Source organism: Rhinoraja longicauda, chromosome 3 (assembly GCF_053455715.1).
Source record: "Rhinoraja longicauda isolate Sanriku21f chromosome 3, sRhiLon1.1, whole genome shotgun sequence".
In the NCBI taxonomy this organism is placed as follows: Eukaryota; Metazoa; Chordata; class Chondrichthyes; order Rajiformes; family Arhynchobatidae; genus Rhinoraja; species Rhinoraja longicauda.
This window is the reverse complement of record NC_135955.1, coordinates 13123172-13142782: the sequence shown is the minus strand read 5'-3', so window position 1 is coordinate 13142782 and position 19611 is coordinate 13123172. Positions and strand designations below refer to the sequence as shown.

The 19611-nt window shown below is 43.5% G+C and overlaps 1 protein-coding gene across 1 annotated transcript in view; it reads right to left on the bottom strand.

Annotated features, from left to right (window-relative positions):
- The window catches only part of rnf4 (ring finger protein 4), a 35129-nt gene that overhangs the window by 8134 nt on the left and 7384 nt on the right, over positions 1-19611 (bottom strand). Inside the window, exons 2-5 of the mRNA XM_078431887.1 lie at positions 9184-9289; positions 4975-5051; positions 2901-2913; positions 723-915 (exon numbers count right to left, since the gene is read on the bottom strand). Coding sequence (XP_078288013.1) covers positions 723-915; positions 2901-2913; positions 4975-5051; positions 9184-9289 — 389 coding nt within the window. The remainder of the gene's footprint in view (positions 1-722; positions 916-2900; positions 2914-4974; positions 5052-9183; positions 9290-19611) is intronic.

Below are 19611 nucleotides of genomic sequence, written 5' to 3'. Positions count from 1 at the left end.
ATGTCATGGTACAGAAGGCCAATGGCAGTCACATGCAGCCAGGCTGAGATCCCGCACTCCCTGGTCCAACTAGTGGCCAGAGGAGGTAGCTCAACTTCATGTCAACATTGGACAGAGAAAGGCAAGGTTCAGCACAGGAACAGGCCCTTTGGTCCACAATGTCTGTGCCGAACATACCAAACCAAACTCATCTGCCTGACCGTGATCCATATTTAGAGTTTAAACGTTTTTAAGAGATGGAAGCAGGCCCTTTGGCCCACCCAGTCTGCACCGACCGACGATCACCCCGTACACTAGCACAATCCTACATTTTAGGGACAATTTACAATTTTGTCGAAGCCAATTAACCTACAAACCTGTACATCTTTGGAGTGTGGGAGGAAACCAGAGCACTCGGAGAATACCCACGCGGTCACACGGAGAGCGTACAAACTTCTCACAGACAGCACGGCAGTCAAGATTGAACCCGGGTATCTGGCGCAGAAGGACAGCAACTCTTCCGCTGCGCCACCATGCTGGGCCTTATCATTCCATTCCCTGCAGACACCACTCCACATACACGCACCCCGCTCATGCACGCCCTCCCCCCCCTTCCCCTCACACACACACAGACAGTGCCTGAGGTCAGGATCAAACCCTGGTCTCTGGCGCTGTGAGACAGCAAGCCCACCACCCAGTGCGCCACCACTAATGTATCCTTGCATATCGTCTTTGAGTCTTACCTCAAGTCTTTGTTGCACAAGGTGGAGTTAAGGTGTTGTCCCTGAGGTCCACCTGCTTCGCTTTGATCAGACAGGCTGCTGCTCCCGTCTGCTCTGCCATCTTCTTCATCACTGCAGAGAATGCAGCCATCTGACTGCGATCTGCCAGGATGGTCTTCAGCTGAACTCAGCTGACTGATTGTCGAGGCGAGATCTGACAAAGGAAAATAGCCGAGAGTGCCTTGTTATTGTTATGACAAAGTTCTCTGTATTTTCTAGCTTAGTGTAAAGATACAGCGTGGAAAGAGGCCCTTCGGCACACATTGACCATCACAAAAGTTCCAGTTATCACACTTTCCCATCCACTCCCTACGCACCAGGGGGGCAATTAACCTACAAACCCACGTCTTTGGAGTGGGTTTGAAACCGGAGCACCCGGAGGAAACCCACATGGTCACAGAGAGAAGGTGCAAACCCCACACAGACAGCACCCCCACTCAGGATCGAACACAAGTCTCTGGCACTGTGAGGTAGCGGCTTTACCAGCAGCTGTTTCTGTTTGTCGATTGGAGACAGGTGGGAGACGGGGAGAGGAGAACCAAGGCTAGGAGAGAGAATCGGGGAGAACAAAGCTGGGGAATGAGCAGGGAAGAGACCATTTTTAAATAATACATTCTCACATGCTAATTAGTTACTTCCTTGGCATAGAGTTTAGCTGGCACTAACATGGAATTCAGTTTGGAAAGGTAAATTCATTTTCTCCTCTCTACCCTTTACTTGCAATCTTTTGATCAAGATATTGTTACAACATCAGAATTGGTGGTTGAAAGCTTTTCATCCTCACATAGGGCGGCACAGTGGCGCAGCTGTAGAGTTGCTGCCTTCCAGCACCAGAGATCTGGGTTTGATCCTAAGGGGGCTGTCTGTACAGAGTTTGTACCTTCTCCCTGTGACCACGTGGGTTCTCTCCGGATGCTCCCGTTTTCTCCCACACTCCAAAGACGTAGTTTTGTAGATCAATTGGCGTCGATAAAATTGTAAATTGTCCCTAGCATGTAGGATAGTGCTCGTGTACGGGGTGATTGCTGGTTGGTGCGGACTGGTTGAGTGGGCCGAAGGGACTGTTTTCTCGCTGTATCTCTGAAGTCTAAAAGTCAAAACATCTGTCGAACAGGGCAGCTCAAAACAGCGCAACCAACATTCAAATCATCAATGAGAAAAAGAACTAACAGTTGAAATTCAATTTATACATTAATGTGAAAATAAATAGTGTGGGGAGGTAGTGGAAGAGGGGGAGGGAGGAAATCAATGCTTTATCACATGTAAAAAATGAGTCAATTATCATCTTTATTAGCAGCGTGTTTCTAAAAGAAGGGAATAGGAGTCTGTCACAAATGGTACTGCAGTATTCTCAAAGAAATGTTTTTAAAAAGCTGAACTGTTAATGTCCAGTTACATCTTTGTCATTTATTGACAATTGATTAATTAGCTAATACAGACTCGAGCACCACTCAAAGACAATGATAGCCACGTGGCAGCCTGTGTTTCTGTGTGCGGATCATATAAAACATTTCAACGTGATCAATGACTTTGAAAGTGGTTGGGACCTTTTCTAAATTGAAATCACACAAAGAGCTTAAAATACAATTCCATTATTATTTGGAAACTAACAGCTGTTTTACATCGTGTGGAAAGGAACCGCAGATGCTGGTTTACACTGATGATAGACTCAAAGTGCTGGAGCAACTCAGTGGGTCAGGCAGCATCTCTGGAGAAAACGAATAGGTGACCTTGCAGGTCGAGACCCTTCTTCAGATGGTTTTACATTTACAGTGCCCTCCATAATGTTTGGGACAAAGACCCATCATTTATTTATTTGCCTCTGGACTCCACAAATTTGAGATTTGTAATAGAAAAAAATCACATGTGGTTAAAGTGCACATTGTCAGATTTTATTAAAGGGTATTTTTATTCATTTTGGTTTCACCATGTAGAAAGTACAGCTGTGTTTATACATAGTCCCCCTATTTCAGGGCACCATAATGTTTGGGACAAAGACCCATCATTTATTTATTTGCCTCTGTACTCCACAATTTGAGATTTGTAATAAAAAACTGTATTTCTTAAAATATTTGTTTTTGCTTTTTACAATTGACTGTATAAATCATTACAAGAAATTAACTTTTGTTTTAAACTCACCTTCATCCACAATCTGGTCGGTACATATTAGGCGGAAAAGAAAAAGAGAAATAGATTAGACAAGGGGAACTGCAGCACAAGTGTATTTAACCATAGTACTGGGAATTTTGTATAAACTAAAAACTGCAAATGCTGATTTATGCAACAGGACACAAAGTGCGAGTAGCTTGGTCCGACAAACTACTTCTTCCATTTCTCTCCCCCATTGTGCTGCTGGGCAGCAAAGGAGAGAAACAACGGCAACTGGAGAAGTCATTCATTCGCAGGTTATAAAATAATTGAGTACCCCTTTGTTTATCGGAATAAACTGGCCAAGATGCATCTTACTTGTCCCCAAACCCTCCTTAGAATCTGTGACCCAGAAGCACAACATTAGGACACATTAGCACAGTACAGCACAGGAACGGGCCCTTCTGCCCACAATGGCTGATGTCAAGACCAACTCTTGTCTGCTTGCACGGGATCCATTATCCCTCCATTCCCTGCATATCAATGCGCCTATCCAATGAAGCACAGTTATTTATGCAAAAGTGCTGGATTAACTCAGCGAGTCAGGCAGCATCTCTGGAGAACATGGATTGGTGACTTTTCGGGTCGGGACCCATATTCAAACATCTGAAGAAGTGTTCAGACCCAAAATGTTACCTATCCATGTCGTCTGGAGATGCTGCCTGACCCGCTCAGTTACTCCAGAACCATGTGTCCCTTTTTGTAAACCAACATCTGCGGTTCCTTATCTCGTTATTTTTGTGATTTTTCACACCCACAGATTATCAAAGATTAATTAACTATGAAAGGTATCAGGAGTTATGGGGAGAAGGCAGGAGAATGGGATTAAAAAGGAAAGATAGATCAGCCGTGATTAAATGGTGGAGAGACTTGATGGGCCGAATGACCTAATTCTACTCTTTTTACCTACGAACTTATGAAGCAGACCATGTTAGATATGAGAAATATTGCCGTTGTAACTTGTGTTTTTTGGGTGGACTCATTCATTCATGGCCCTGGTATTTGGAGCATGATGTATTTGGTCTGTCTGGGACAAGCATGTCAATAGAAAGGTCAGATGTATTTTCCATCTGCTACCAACTGCACTGGAAGATTTAATGTGAAATTGGATTGATTAACAGTCACCAGTATTGGCAATAAATTTCCATCCCCAAAAAGAAATACTTCTGTTATATCAAATTCACATAACACAGTGTAGAAATGAAGAACGGTAGATGCTGGTTTACACAAACAGACATAAAGTGTTCAAGTAACTCAGTGGGTCAGGCAGCACCTCTAGAGAACATTGATCGGTGATGTTTTGGGTCGGGACCCTTCTTTGGACTGATCAGTCTGAGGAAGGGTCTCGACTTGAAGCGTCATCTATCAAAGTTCTCCAGAGATGTTGCCGACCCACTGAGTTAGCCCAATGCTCTGTGTCCTTTCACATAACACAAACAGGATCTAACATCGCTGCTAAATTAGGCGACACTATTTGTATTAGGCAGGCTGAATTGGTTGTAACACAATTTCTATAGAACCATTTAAAAGCCACTTTGGAAATTGACTAGCAGAATAAAAGCTGTTCTGGGGAGAGTAGTCAAGTAAAAAATCTGCTTCCATGTATCCTCCCTGCAGTGATCAGACACCATTGTTTCTCAAGAACAGTCTCGCTGTTGGAGGCCACTGAAAATGACCAGTAATCACTTCTAGTGACATTTGTGCAATAATACTCCATTAAACAAAGTAACGTACAACCTTTTTAGCTTGCAGTAATAAAACAAAAAGTGGTATTACAGACAATAGGTGCAGGAGTAGGCCGTTTGGCCCTTCGAGCCAGCACCGCCATTCAATGTGATCATGGCTGATCTTTCACAATCAGTACCCCGTTCCTGCCCTCTCCCCATACCCCCTGTAGATTTTATCTGAAGGATAAAATAATTTATCTACGTTTTACGCTGGAGGAATGAGATGCATAGATTCCCGAAACATTTCTTCCCTCTAGCCATCTCAAGCAATTCTTTGAAAGCCAGTGCTGTGTTCTCTGCTCTCTAACTCCACAGATAAGCCGGTCAGAATCACTTACCTCCACAGAGTCATTGTTGGTGAGATCAACAACCACGGGTTCAGCGGATTCACAGGTCAGGTCAACCACGTCTCCACCTGCCGGGACCAAGCACAGGAGCCTTATACACTGTCATCACGTTTAATTATCGATTTAAAATTGCCTTGCAATGAAAGAACAAGCATGGATTTATAATATTTATAGCATAGTTATGCCATTTGACGTATCACTCTTAAAAACAGGCTGCACTCCATAGTACAAAATTACTCACATGCAGTTTGATCTCCCGTTCTAAAGCATGTATCTTTATTTGTTTGAAACCTGACGTGTTCAGGCACAAGTTTACAGAGCAATTCTCGTTTTCACAGCATTTCATGTGAGGGAAGGCAGGCAGCTCTGGGAAGTGGAACCATCTCTCACTTTCATCCACCACCATAGGGTCAGATTCAGAGCAACGTCTCGGATTCAGGGCGGCACTGTGGAGCAGCGGTAGAGTTGCTGCCTTACAGCGAATGCAGCGCCGGAGACTCAGGTTCGATCCTGACCACGGGCGCCGTCTGTACGGAGTTTGTACGTTCTCCCCGTGACCTGCGTGGGTTTTCTCCGAGATCTTCGGTTTCCTCCCACACTCCAAAGACGTACAGGTATGTAGGTTAATTGACTGGGTAAAATTGTCCCTAGTGTGTGTAGGATAGTGGTAATGTGTGAGGATCGCTGGGCGGCGCAGACCCGGTGGGCCGAAGGGCCTGTTTCCGCGCTGTATCTCTAAATCTAAAAAAAAATCTCTATCAGTCACTGCTTGGTCAGCTGCAGATTCAAGTTCCAATCCAAAGAAACGAGAACACTTCTTGATTGGATTGATTTGAAAGATACAGCATGGAAACATGCCCTTCAGCCCACCGAGTCCACGTGGACCACTGATCGCCCGTTCACACTAGTTCTATGTTTTTTCACTTTCGCCTCCACTCCCTGGACACCAGGAACAATTTACAGAGTCCAATTAACCTACAAACCCGCACGTCTTTGAGATGTGGGAGGAAACTGTAACAACTGGAAGAAACCTATGTAGTCGAAGAGAGAACATGCAAACTACACAGAGACAGCACCCGAGGTCAGGATCTAACCCGAGTCTCTGGCGCTGTGAGGCAGCAGCTCTGCCAGCTGTGCCACTGTACCACCCAAACTACGTCGAGTTTAACATATTACTTTTTTTTTTTTATCGGATTTATGAATAATGGCTTGATTGGTTAATTGGCCTCTGTAAAATCCCCCCTAGTGTCTAGGGAGAGGATGAGAAAGTGAGATAACAGAACTAATGTGAACGGGTGATTTGGCGGACCCATTTCCATACTGTATTACCAAAACTATAACTGGATAATCACGATGGAAAACATATGTGTTGCAGGAAACTGTAGTTGAAACGGTATGAACTATGACAAGTTCATACCTGAGAAAGGAACGGGATTTTCTGATAGGTTAAATGAAATATGGTGGGAACAGGTTCAGATGGAACGGTGGATGAGCTGAATGACTAACATCGGTGTTGTATATTCTTTAATATGATGCATTGCCAATGCAGTTTAGATCTGCTCTTTAGGAAAAGACTTGGAGACAGATATATGGCATTCAAGTCTATGAATTAAATGGAGACACAAGGAAGTTCAGATACTCGTTCTAATCTGAAGAAGGATCCTAACTCAAAATGTCACCTTTCCGAATTCTCCAGAGATGCTGCCTGACCCGCTGAGTTACTCCAATCCTGTATTCTTTTTAAAAACATGAATTAAGCTTACCTCACAAACTAATTTTCTGTTTACATTCCTGAATTTTCATTTTTTAAGTTTCCCTTTGCACAGAATTTCAGAGGGTTCATCAACAAGTTGATTTTCTCATGCAACAATTGTTCAGGGTTGCCGAGAATGTTTAATACGACTTAGATAGTAACTTCAAAATCAGCTCAATGGGGGAAAAAAACAGGCGTTTCAGTGCGATCATGGCCACGCTGTCAACTGTTGCGACCATTTCTCACCCAGCACTTCAACTTCCATGGAATATAGAGTACAGCACAGGAACAGGCCCTTCAGCCCACAATGTCTGTGCCCAACATGATGCCAAGATAAACTAATCTCCTCTGCCTGCATACAGTCCATATCCCTCCATCCCCTGCATAGCCATATGCCAATCTAAACATCATCTTATCTGTCTCCACCATCACCCCTGCAGTGTGTTCCAGGCACCCACCACCATGTGTGAAAAAACTTGCCCCATACACCTCCTTTCATCTTTCCTCCTCCCACCCTAAAATGATGCCCTCTAGCCTAGCCCATTTCAACCCTGGGAAAAAGGGTCTGACTGTCTACAATTCGTGCTGCCTCAGAAAAGCAGCCAACATTATCAAAGACTGCCCCGGTTATCCACACATTTGGCAGAATATACGGAAGTTTGAAAGAGCACACCACAGGTCTAGGGAACAGCATCTTCCCCTCTGTTATCAGGCTTCTGAACGGTCCTTCCAAAAGCTCGGGTGCTGTCTGATTCATCTCTACCCTATTGTGTACATTTGGCTTGTCTCTGGAACTGATGTGCTACCATGCTGAGAATTGTATTCTGCGTTCTGTATCTTCCCCATTTGTTCTCCTACAGTATTTGAGTTTGACTTGATTGCATTTACAGATCCTCCCAACATTTGATTCTCCAAATTCATAATTTTGATGTCCAAAATTTAGAATTTTACATTAAAATTCATAATATAGTGCGTAATGCAACTTTTCAGCTAAAAAAATACTCATTGCGCTACATTCATGTGTGAAAAAGGACTATTATTTCTAACAGTCTGTAGTTCTTGGACTACAAGTGCAATGTCAGGCCTATCATGAGTATATTCATGTTTTTATAGAAAGGTTATTGAACACAAATACTTTTTAAAACAAAGAATAAAATTATTTTGTTTTGTTTTTTCTATTTTGCTTTTTCCTTACCCATCCCAATTCTCTTGGTATTGAATAAAAGAACAATGGACATAAAATGTGTGATTTAGTTATGAAGAGTTTCATTTAAAACTGCACATACCCAATTTCATTGAAGACATACTTGCTCCAGTGGTCTTCAACAGCAAATCACAACGGTCCATGTCCCCCCCACCCCGCTCACCCCCACTACCCTCCCCCCGCCCACCCCCACTCCCTTCCCCCCACCCCCCCCCACTCCCCTCCCCCCCATACTCTCCACCCCCCACCCCTGCCCCTCCCCCTACTCTCCTCCCCGCACCCCTACCCCCCACCCTCCCTCCCCCCTTCCCCCCACCTCCCTCCCCCCTCCGTCTCCATTCTTCCCCCCTCACCCCTCGGACAATAGACAATAGATGCAGGAGGAGGCCATTCGGCCCTTCGAGCCAGCACCGCCATTCAATGCGATCATGGCTGATCATTCTCAATCAGTACCCCGTTCCTGCCTTCTCCCCATACCGCCCCTCCCCTCCCCTGCCCCCCGCCCCCCCATTCACCCACTGCATCTCCTCACAACATCAACGGGCCTCATGCCTCGGCGAGGCCGGGCGAGCTGCAAGGTGGGGCGAGGGGGAAGCAGAGGCCCAGGGGCTGGGAGGCGAGGGGGCGAGGCATGTGTTTTACAGAAAAATGTGAGACAAAATCAGAATGGCAGAAATTGAAATAAGAAAGCGGAAACTTTCCGCCAAATTCGGAAGGGTAGTGAGGTCTGGTATTTATGTATAGTATTATCTGATCTGCTTGGATTGCATGCTAAACAAGGGTTTTCACTCTACCTCAGTACATGTGACAATAATAAATGTAGGGACCGATTTCCCCCCTACCCTTTGCAGGCATATTGGAACTGGATATTGTCCATGGAACTGGTGCACTACAATGCTGAGAACTGTATTCTGCACTCTGTATCTTCCCATTTGCTCCAACAGTTGTATTTATCTGATTTGACAGCATGCAAAATGAAGCTTTTCACTGTGCCTCGGTATGCGTGACAATAAGTCTGAATCCTCTCTTCACCTCTCATAATTTGATATACTTCTATCAGGTATCCCCTCAGTCTCCGACAATACAAGTCTGTCCAATCTCTCCTCGTAGCACAACCCCCTAAGCCATTTTTTATCATCCTAGTAAAATTAATGCCTTTGCTCCATGCTTTCGTGAGCTTGATCCACCCATGGAATTAAGGGGTTCCTTGGGTGAAGCCATTGAGATCTCTATTACCACTCACCACTTTCAACGATGTCTGTGTGTAGCTCCTCCAGTTCTGTAGATCTGTGCCGTCGCCTCACCCTTCTCGACGGCTGGGAAGGTATCATTCTGCGTTTCCTCGGAGCCTAAGACAGAAAGCAAAGCTCAACTGCACGACTTGATTATTTGTCTCTTTTACTGTAACCCAACCTCTCACCATTACTGTCCAATTCTGGAATAAGACGTTACCGTTCTGGCAGTGACTTGACATCAGCCTCAATTTCTGCAAAATATCAATTTCCATATTTCCGTGCAAAGGCATCAAGGAGGGCCTTTGGTGGAACCCAAATTTTAACTGATTTGGAGATAAATGGAGTGTAAGTTTAAAATAATTGGGCAGAGACTTGAGCTGCAGATGCTGGAATCTTGAGGAAAAACAGCGCTGGATGAACTCGGAGAGGGGGGGGGGGGGGGGTCAGGCAGCATCTGCAGGGGGAATGGACAGACAACGTTTGAGCCAGATCTCTCTTTAGACTGAGAATAAAGGGGAGAAAGCTGGAAGAAAGAGGTGAGTGGAAGGGGTGGGGCAAGACATTGCAAATGATGAGTGTAACCAGATGACGAGGGGTTGATTGGTCGATGGGTCCTGGAGTGGGAGAGAAGGGTAGAGATGGTAAGCTAGAATGGAGGTGACGTTGAGAAATCAAAATGGCGCGAATGGTGGAATCTGATAAGAAAGGAAGGCGGTGAGTGAAATGGAGAACCGGAGGGAGGGAAGAAAATGGGGACCCAGATTTGGAAGGGGTGAGTGATGAGCGGGGGTGATGAGCAGCAGAGAGGAACGAACTATGACAGGGGAGTGGAAAGAAAGGTATGTGCGGGAGGGGGGAAGGAAAATTCATTGTTCATGCTGTTGGGTTGTAGGCTACCGATGTGGAATTATGAGGTGCTGTTCTTTCAGTTTGTGTGTGGCCTCCTCAGTGGAGGAGGCCAAGGAAGAAAGGTCGGTATGGGAGTGGCAGTATGGGAATGGCAAAGGGAATTGAAACAACTGGTCACTTTAGTTCAGTTCAGTTTCAGTTTAGTTTATTGTTACGTGTACCGAGGTACAGTGAAAAGCTTTTTGTTACCTGCTAACCAGACAGCAGAAAGACAATACATAATTACAATCAATCTACTTACAGTGTATAGATACATAAGGGAATAACGTTCAGTACAAGGTAAAGCCAGCAAAGTCCGATCAAGGCTAATCCGAGGGTCATCAAAGGGGTAGATAGTAGCTCAGCACTGCTCTCTGGTTGTGGTAGGACGATTCAGTTGTCTGATAACAGCTGGGAAGAAACCGTCCCCGAATCTGGTGGTGGGCATTTCCACACTTCTATACATTTTGCCTGATGGGAGAGGGGAGAAGAGGGAGTGGCCAGGGTGTGACTCATCCTTGATTATGCTGCTGGTCTTGCCGAGGCAACAAGAGGTGCAAATTGAGTCAATAGTTAAACTGGGAGATCAAACCGTCCCTGGCAGACAGCACTCTATCAACATGACGTGAGTTTTCTTTCGTTCATCTTATCACTTTATACTGAACTACAAAAGTGCCTATCATAAATGATCAACAACTCTGCAAATGTATTTTGAAAGACTGCAGCGACTGGGCTTGTATACTTTGGAAATTAGAAGGGTGGGAGGGGATCTTATTGAAATATAAGATTATTAAGAGATTGAACACGCTAGAGGCAGGAAACATTTTCCCGATGTTGGGGGAGTCCCGAACCAGGGGCCACAGTTTAAGAATAAGGGGTAGACCATTTAGAACAGAGATGAGGGAAAACAAATTCACTGAGAGTTGTGAAGCTGTGGAATTCTCTGCCTCAGAAGGCAGTGGAGGCCAATTCCCTGGATGCTTTTAAGAGAGAGTTAGATAGAGCTCTTAATGATAGCGGAGTCAAGGGATATGGAGTGAAGGCAGGTACGGGCTACTGATTGTGGATGATCAGCCATGATCACGGTGAATGGCGGTGCTGGTTCGAAGGGCCGAATGGCCTACTCCTGTACTTATTGTCTATTGTCAAAGTTTAGTTTGTGTTTAGTTTATAGATACAGCGTGGTACCAGGGCCTTTGGCCCGAGTCCGCACCTACCAGCGATCTCCGCACGTTAACACTACCCTACACACACACACGGGGCAATCTTTTACATTTATACCAAGCCAATTAACCTAGAAACCTGTACACCTTTGGAGAGTGGGAGGAAACCGAAGATATCAGAGAAAACCCACGTAGGTCACGGGGAGAACATACAAACTCCATACGGACAGCACCTGTAGTCAGAATCTAACCCGGGTCTCTGGCGCCTTGGCAGTAGCTCTACCACTGCGCCAGAAATGAATGCAAGTGGGAAGAGTTGATTTAGCAGTGAATAGCAGGTAAATAGATGACATTACATGGCAGGCCCTGTGGATTTGTGAGGCTGCACATTTTTAGTGTAGAATGATTTCCAGTGCCGTTTCTAATACACACACACACACAACTGACTTTAATCCAATTTGTCCATATAATTATAATCAAATATAAGGAATACATGTACAGCCTCGTAAACTCATGGCTACAGTCCTAAAATGGGTTAGAGGTTAAAGAGTTAAAGAAACAAAGAGTTGTCACAGAAAAGTGAAAGTTGATCTGCTTTGGTCAGACAAGGAAACAACATTTTCACTAAAAAGATACCTTCAAAACAGTGTTGAGAGGGGTGCAGATATAAAAATCCGTAGAAGCATATACACAAACTGGTAACATCCAGCTTGAGCTTCATTCTTTTTCAGTTCCATACTTAATACTGTCAAGATGAGCAGGGAATTGTGTCTACCAAGTGTTACCAACATTTCAGTATTTAAAATAGCATTGGAATTTCTGGGTCAAGCCAACCACAAGACCACAGAAAGTGAATAAAATGCTCCACACACTGACATTTTTCGATCTTAAGATAACGCTTTGACAAAATGTGTTTGGCAAATAATATTGAGAAACACGTTTTAATCAGGTAGCATGCCATTGATTCAAAGGGCAAAAATCTGAGGAGAACAGAGCAGCTTTCAAGGCAGTGACCCCAAGCTCATCCTGAAATCAGTGGAGTTTAGGTCATTTTCATTAATAACCAAAGACAAATTCACAGCATTCCCAGGTACGCTGATTACGACACTTAACTGCAATGCTGAGCCCAAAGAATTCCACTTTTTGCTTTCACCCCCTCCACTTCACACATTTACACTTCAGACTGCCTCGGAAAAGCAGTCAAAATAATCAATAACTTTTCCCACCCTGATCCTCCCCTCAGGCAGAAGTTACAGAAACTTGAAAGCGCACACCACAAGACTGAGGTACAGCATCTTCCCCTCTGTTATCAGGCTCATGAATGGTCCTTCCATAAGCTGGATTGTTGTCCTATTCATCTCTACCCCATGGCGGACATTGGACTTGGTCTATGGATCTGATGTGCTACAATGCTCAGAAATATATTCTGCACTCTGCATTTTCCCCATTATGCTAAAACCTATTGTACTTGTACTGGACTTAACTGTATTTACATGTAGTATTATATGATCTGCTTGGAAAGCTTGCAAAACAAAGCTTTTCAATGCACCTCGGTACACGTGACAATAATAAACCTAAGCCTTCACAATTACTGCTTAACCCTTGATGTCACTACGTGATGCGTCACTCCATTATTTTACATTGGAGATGAAGATAGAAATTGTGCTATCTCAGAAACGGTGCAATTTGGCAGCTTAATATTTTTATCTAACTTATTACAGCATGGAACACTGCAAAGTTTACTCTCAGGCTAAGCCACTGTCAGTACTTACTGTGCTCATTGTGATCCAAAATTAAAATTAAGACAAGGGTTGAGATGAATTAAAAGCTTTTCATCAGTTACAGTCCAGGGATGTCTTCCAACACAATGCTTAAATTCTGTTTAGCCACATTTCTGCAGTTTGTAGATTCAGCGGCTCCAGGTTTTCTTAATTTATAGTAAGCATTAAAATGTCCTTTTAGCTCCTTCAAGTGAAATTCAATATTTTTGGTAAAGCTGGAAATGGTTTAGAAGAGGCAATCTACCAGAACATGGTGCAGCAGGGCAGGTCATGGAGGTAGACATGCTGTATTAGAAAGAAAGAAAGAAGTTGCATTTATCTCAAACCTTTCTGAAACTTGAAATGTCCTAAAGGACTTTACTGCTGATGAACTCTGCAAGCGAAGGTATTCACATGCACAACTCTCACAACAGCAGTACGTCTATCACTGCATAACTGTTTTAGATATGTGCTTTCCATTCCCTCCACAGATTCTGCCTGACGTGCTGTGTTGCTCCAGCACTCAGTGTAGTTCAGTGTATTATTGTCACGTGTTGAGGTACCGTGAAATATTTTTTGTTGTGTACTATCCATTGTCCCCTCATCACTGTATGGTGATGTTGGCTCTTGCTTTGCCTGAGCACTTAAAAAACCCCAGAAACAGGCTATTTTCCTCACCCAGTCTGCGTATCTTCATTCTTTCTCCACATAAGCATCCTCCCACCCTATCTTATCTGAAGAACATTTCCCTCTGCTTCTTCCCCTCTCATGTACTCAACTAGCTTTTCTTAAATCCATCCATTTAGTTCAGTTAGTTTATTGTCACGTGTACCGAGGTAGAGCGAAAAGGTTTTTGTTGTGTGCTATTCCGGTCAGTAAAAAGATTATACTTGATTACAATCAAGCCATCCACAGTGTAAAGATACAGGATGAAGGGAATAATATTTAGTGCTAGATAAGGTCCAGTAAAGTCTGATTAAAGATAGTCCAAGGGTCTCCTGTCAGATAGATGGTAGGCCAGGACTGGTTCCAGTTGGTGGTAGGATGGTTCAGTTGCCTGATAACAGCTGGGAAGAAACTGTCCCTGAAGGTTTTCACACACCTGTATCTCTTGCCCGACTGGAGAGGGGAGGATCGGGGACCAGGGGCGAGACTCGTCCTTGATTAGCACTTTGCTCAAGATTCCAGCATCTGCCATTCCTCGTGTCTCTGCTTTAATCATGTTGTATGAGGGGAAAAAACACTTGCCGAATAGGAACTCCCCTTTTGTTTACTACAAAATGTGACGTGACACTTTGGGATAAAATCTCAATCAAAAGATTACCAGGGTACCAGTCCTTCAGTGGTTCTTTGCGATATCAGACAACACTATAATTACCCTGGTCTTCTTTTGATTGAGATTTTATCCCAAAGTGTCACGTCACATTTAGTAGCAGTTTAGGGGAGTTCCTATTCCATTTTTGGCAAGTATTTGTCCCTCATACAACATGAATAAAACAGAGACACGAGAAATGACAGACAGATGCTGGAATCTTGAGCAAAACATTAATTAAAATGTTCATTCTGTGGAGGTGAAATGAAATTGTGTGTATATAATAAATGAGAGAGAGATAAGTTCAGTGCGTGCATATATACACATATGTATATATATATATATGATCTATATATGTGTATTTGCGAGAATGTGTTTATATACACACACTGAACTTTTTTTTCTCTCTTGTTTATTATATTGTTTACAAGGTACTATGTTTACATATTCTGTTGTGCTGCTGCAAGTAAGAATTTCAGGGTTCTATCTGGGACATACAACAATAAAACACTCTTGACTCTACAACCTTCCCATTCACAGATAAGATGAGTGCTAACACAAATTCATTGCTGATGCATTTTAGGTGGCATTTTATAATACTGTCAAGCTCAGGTTTACTTGCAATAACTGGAGTTAAAGAAGTCAGAGTGTGGCACGAAATTATGAGGCATTCAGGTTAGTTGGAAATTCCCAAATAGTAGCTGGGGATTTCTTAAAAGGGAATGAAGGGAGGGAAGAGTAGTGGGGGGAGTAAGGGAAATCAAGCCAATTATTTATAAACACAAGAAACTGCAGATGCTGGTATCTTGTGCCAAAAATAAAAGCGCTGGAGGAGCCCAGTGGGTCAAGCAGCATCTGTGAAAGGAATGAAGAGACAACGTTTTGGGTCGGGGCCTTTTTTCAGATTGATGGGATTAGAAGAGAAGAAAGCCAGAAAAGAGGGGTGGGGGTGTGGCAAAGAGACCAAGGATCCCGACGCAAAAAGTGACCTATCCAATTGTCACCCTGAGATGTTGCCTGACCCGCTGAGTTACCCCACCATTTTGTGCGTTCTTTTGTAAACCAGCATCTGCAGTTTCTTGTTTCTAAAGTGAGAGCTGGGTATAGGCAAGGGGGTGGGAGGAGTAAGTGGCAAAGGCTAGTGTTGAAATGGAGAAAACTGGGTGTCAGATTAGGAAAGACGAGAAGTGAAATGTAAAGTCAGAGGGAATATTATAGGTGGAAGGAGGCTGAGGGATCGGAAAAGAGGGAGGATAAGAGAGAAATAAGGCCTTTGGAGAGGGAGATGAGTGAAAGGAGGAAGGAAAGAAGCTGGATGAATGGGGAGAGGTGCAGAGAAAATAGTGTTACTTGAAATTGGAGAATTTGAATAATAATACCATTGGGTTGTAAACTACCCAAGGGGAATACGAGGTGCAGCGTGTGGCCTCACTCGGACAATGGAGAAGGCCAAAGACATAAAGGTCCGTATGGGAATGGGAGTTAAAATTGAGAATAGATCCAGGAAGACCAAGCGCAGATGTTCAGTGAAGCTGTTGTTGAGTCTATGCTTGGACTTGCCGATGTAAAGAGGCCACATCAGGAGCACCAAATGCAATAGACAATTTATTTATCATTTCTTAGGTTAACAGTTCAAGATATCTAGAATTTCAGAGGCAAGAGATGAGAAGTAGATTATCTATTGTTAAAATAAATACTAAAGAGGGTGACATGAAAAACATAAAATTGGCTGTTTACGCAAAGCATCAAGGATAAGCAGCACCCAAACATATTTTTTTTTTTTTAAATCAAACACTGGGAAAATACATATCTGAAAAGCATTTACTCATTTCTATAGAACACTTCTCTCCAGTTAACAGGTTTAAACACATTAATTCAATATTTCAGGTGTGTAATAGTAGAGTAAAGCAGGGTTTGGCAAAACATTCCATCTCAAACTTCAACAACCACCATGGAAGAGAAATGAAATAAATCATTCATCCATGCGTTTGTTCCATTATTCAATTCGTTAATGCTGATCTCAATTCCATTTATTTGCATCTGAGTTTTCCAGCTGCTTGTGAATTTAAATACATGCAGAGGTGCTTCACGAATTTCTATATTTGCCACTACCTCCATGAAGCCACCTCTAAACCTCAAAGAGTACAGAGAAGATTCACAAAGACATTGCCAGGACTCAGGGGCATGAGTTAGAGGTCGAGGTTGGGCAGGTTTGGACTTCATTCTTTTGAGCGCAGGAGGATGTTGTTGAGGTGTGTAAGATAATGCGGGAAATAGAAAGGGTAAATGCACACAGTATTTTACCCAAAATAGGGGAATCGAGAACCAGGGGACACAAGTTTAAGGTGAGAGGGGGATGCGCAACTTTTTTCACACAAAGGGTGGGGGGTATATGGAACGAGCTGCCAGAGGTAATGGAGGCAGATACTATAACAACATTTGAACATGTGCATGGAATTGGAAAGTTTAGAAGGATATAGGCCAAATGCAGGTAGGTTGGAAGAGCGGAGAAGGGACATTTGATTGGCATGGGCAAGTTGGGGCAAAGGGCTTGTTTCCATGCTGTGTGACTCAATGACCACAATTACAACACAGCTAATACACAGCGAGTAAGCTCATGCCCATAGTTTGTCCTGTTTGCCACAGAGGGGCTTCTTGCTCAAGTGCAGCGGTAGAGTTGTTGCCTTACAGTGCCAGAGACCAGTAGGTTAATTGGCTTCAGTAAAAATGGTAAAATTGTCCCTGGAGTGTAGGATAGTACAAGTGTATGGTGATCACTAGTCAGCTCGGACACAGTGGGACAAAGGGCTTGTGTCTGTACTGTATCTCGAAACTTGCAACTAACCTAAGAAAATGTGCACTGAAAAGTGAATTGTACGTTGCAACACTGTTGAAGCACCGTTTCTGTTGTGACTGAGGAAGAAATGATGTCGTTTGACACCCAACAAGATGTCACAAACAGCAAAGATAAAAATAGAGCAGTACTAAAAAAAAAGGGGCAGGCTTTTCATTCAGTTAAGGGGGTTGGTGGAAATTGTTGATTGAAGTATAACATTTGGGCAAAGCCCTGCTCTTTAAACAGCAGATGACTGAGGTCTCTTGAAGTTTCTTAGTACAGACTTCAGTGATGGGTGCAAGAATTGACATAAGAATCACCAGCCCCTTTGGACCTAACAGACATTCAATGAGACAATGGCTGACCTCTTGGTGTGCCAGCACTTTTGTGCACATCCTCATATCCCTCGCTTCAATTAATATTCCTGGGGAAAGAATTGCAAATCCTTACTACCCCTAGGATGAAGAAAATGCCCCCTTCCCCCCTCCCTCCCCAAATCTGTCCTACATGGCTGATTCTTTAGTTTGAAGGGGGTGACAATTGGTTCTGGGCATTCCATCCTTGGGAACCATCAACTCTGCTTCTCACTTAAAGAATGTTCTCTTTGCAAGATTGCCTCTGGTTCTGCTAAAGGACTTTGCTGCTTAATTTCTCTTCAAACAAAACCAGTCTGGTGATCCATCATTACACAACTCAATCAAGAGATTCCCCTTCCTTCGGAGACCAAACCTGGACGCACTATTCCTGATACCGTCTCATCACTCCTTTGTAGAACTGGAGAAAGAAGTGTCTACTCTTGTACTCAAAGCCTCTTGCAGCTTAGGCCAACATACCATTAGCTTCAGACGGATATGTGGGTAGGAACTGCAGATGCTGGTTTACACCGAAGATAGACACAAAATGTGTCTCAGCAGGACAGGCAGACAGGAATGGGTGACTTTTCAGGTCAAGACGCTTCTTCAGACTGACAGTCAGGGGAGAGGGAAACTGGAGATATGGAAGGGTACAGAGAGAATGTAAGGCGTGAAAATAGTTCAATACCATTACCTTTCTTACCTGCTAGAATGGCATGTTAACTTTCAGCAATTTGTGCATAAGAACACCAACAGCTTTCAATCTCTCATTTAAGAATCTGCCTTTCAATTTATGTTCTCATGGTTTACCACGTTATATTCCATATGCGCATCACTTAGCCTGGCTGTATTGCTCTGAAGCATCTATTTCTACATCTTTATCACAGCCACACTGCCTAGCTTTGTCTAAAAATCAAGCCTTTCCATTGCTCACGATCATTGCTCAGAACCACCAACTCCAAAGAGTTGGTACAAGATATCCATTTTGACAGAAGCTTAGAGTTGCTGACGGAACTGCTATCGAAAATAAACAACCGCCATCTTGTTGGGCCCCAAAGGGAAAATGGGTTACAAACTATAAGATCTCATATTGAGATGTGTTCACAGATAACGCATAAAGTCACACAATACCTTGCTTTCGGTACTTAAAACTATACGATAGCTTCATCTGCTTTTCATCGCATGAGATTATGTCACAATCTGTCTCCAGGGTCACTCTTGTTGCCCAACAATCCCTCTAACCTTGTTTGAATCGCAGTCAGACAAAGACATTTATTCAGGGGGAAAAAAGATAAAGTGTTGGAGTAACTCAGAGTTGTGTTACTCCAGCGCTGCCATAGATAGGCAGCATCTCTGGGGAAGATGGATAGGTGATGTTTGGGGTGGGGACTCTTCTTCAGACTGATTGTTTTGGCGGTGGTGAGGGGAGAGAAAGCTGGAAGAGAGAAGGGACAGGACAGGACAAAGCCTGGGAAGCGATCTGTGGTTACAGGTGGGGGTGGGTTGATGGGCAGACGGTTGGACAAAGGCGAAAGATCAGTCACAATCACAATGGTGGAGGGGGTCAACAGCCTCCTCCTCTTTTCATTTCTTATATTCTCCATGTACAAGAAATGTTTGTAACAATTTTAAATAACAAGTTTCTATAGGATGGAAAGTCTATTCACGTTTTCAAAACTTTAAATCGTAAATCAGTTACATTTTCTTTTCAGCAATGAAAACAATTCCCGTCTTTTATGCACCAATCTCTCAATGGAGCATCCAAAATGATATAAGAAAATTTATTCACAAAATGCTGGAGTAACTCAGCAGGTCAGGCAGCATCTCAGGAGAGAAGGAATGGGTGACGTTTCGGGTCGAGACCCTTCTTCAGACTGATGTCGGGGGTGGGACAAAGGAAGGATATAGGTGGAGACAGGAAGATAGAGGGAGATCCAAAATGATATGATTTCCTAACAACAAGACCAGTTCAGTTTAGCAATACAGCATGGAAACAGGCATTTCAGCCCACGGAGTACACGCCAACCAACATGCATATACAATGTATTGTACAAGAACAAATTACCTTTGCACATCATATTCCAAATAATTAAACATAAACCTTTTGCCTCTGGAGGAAAAATT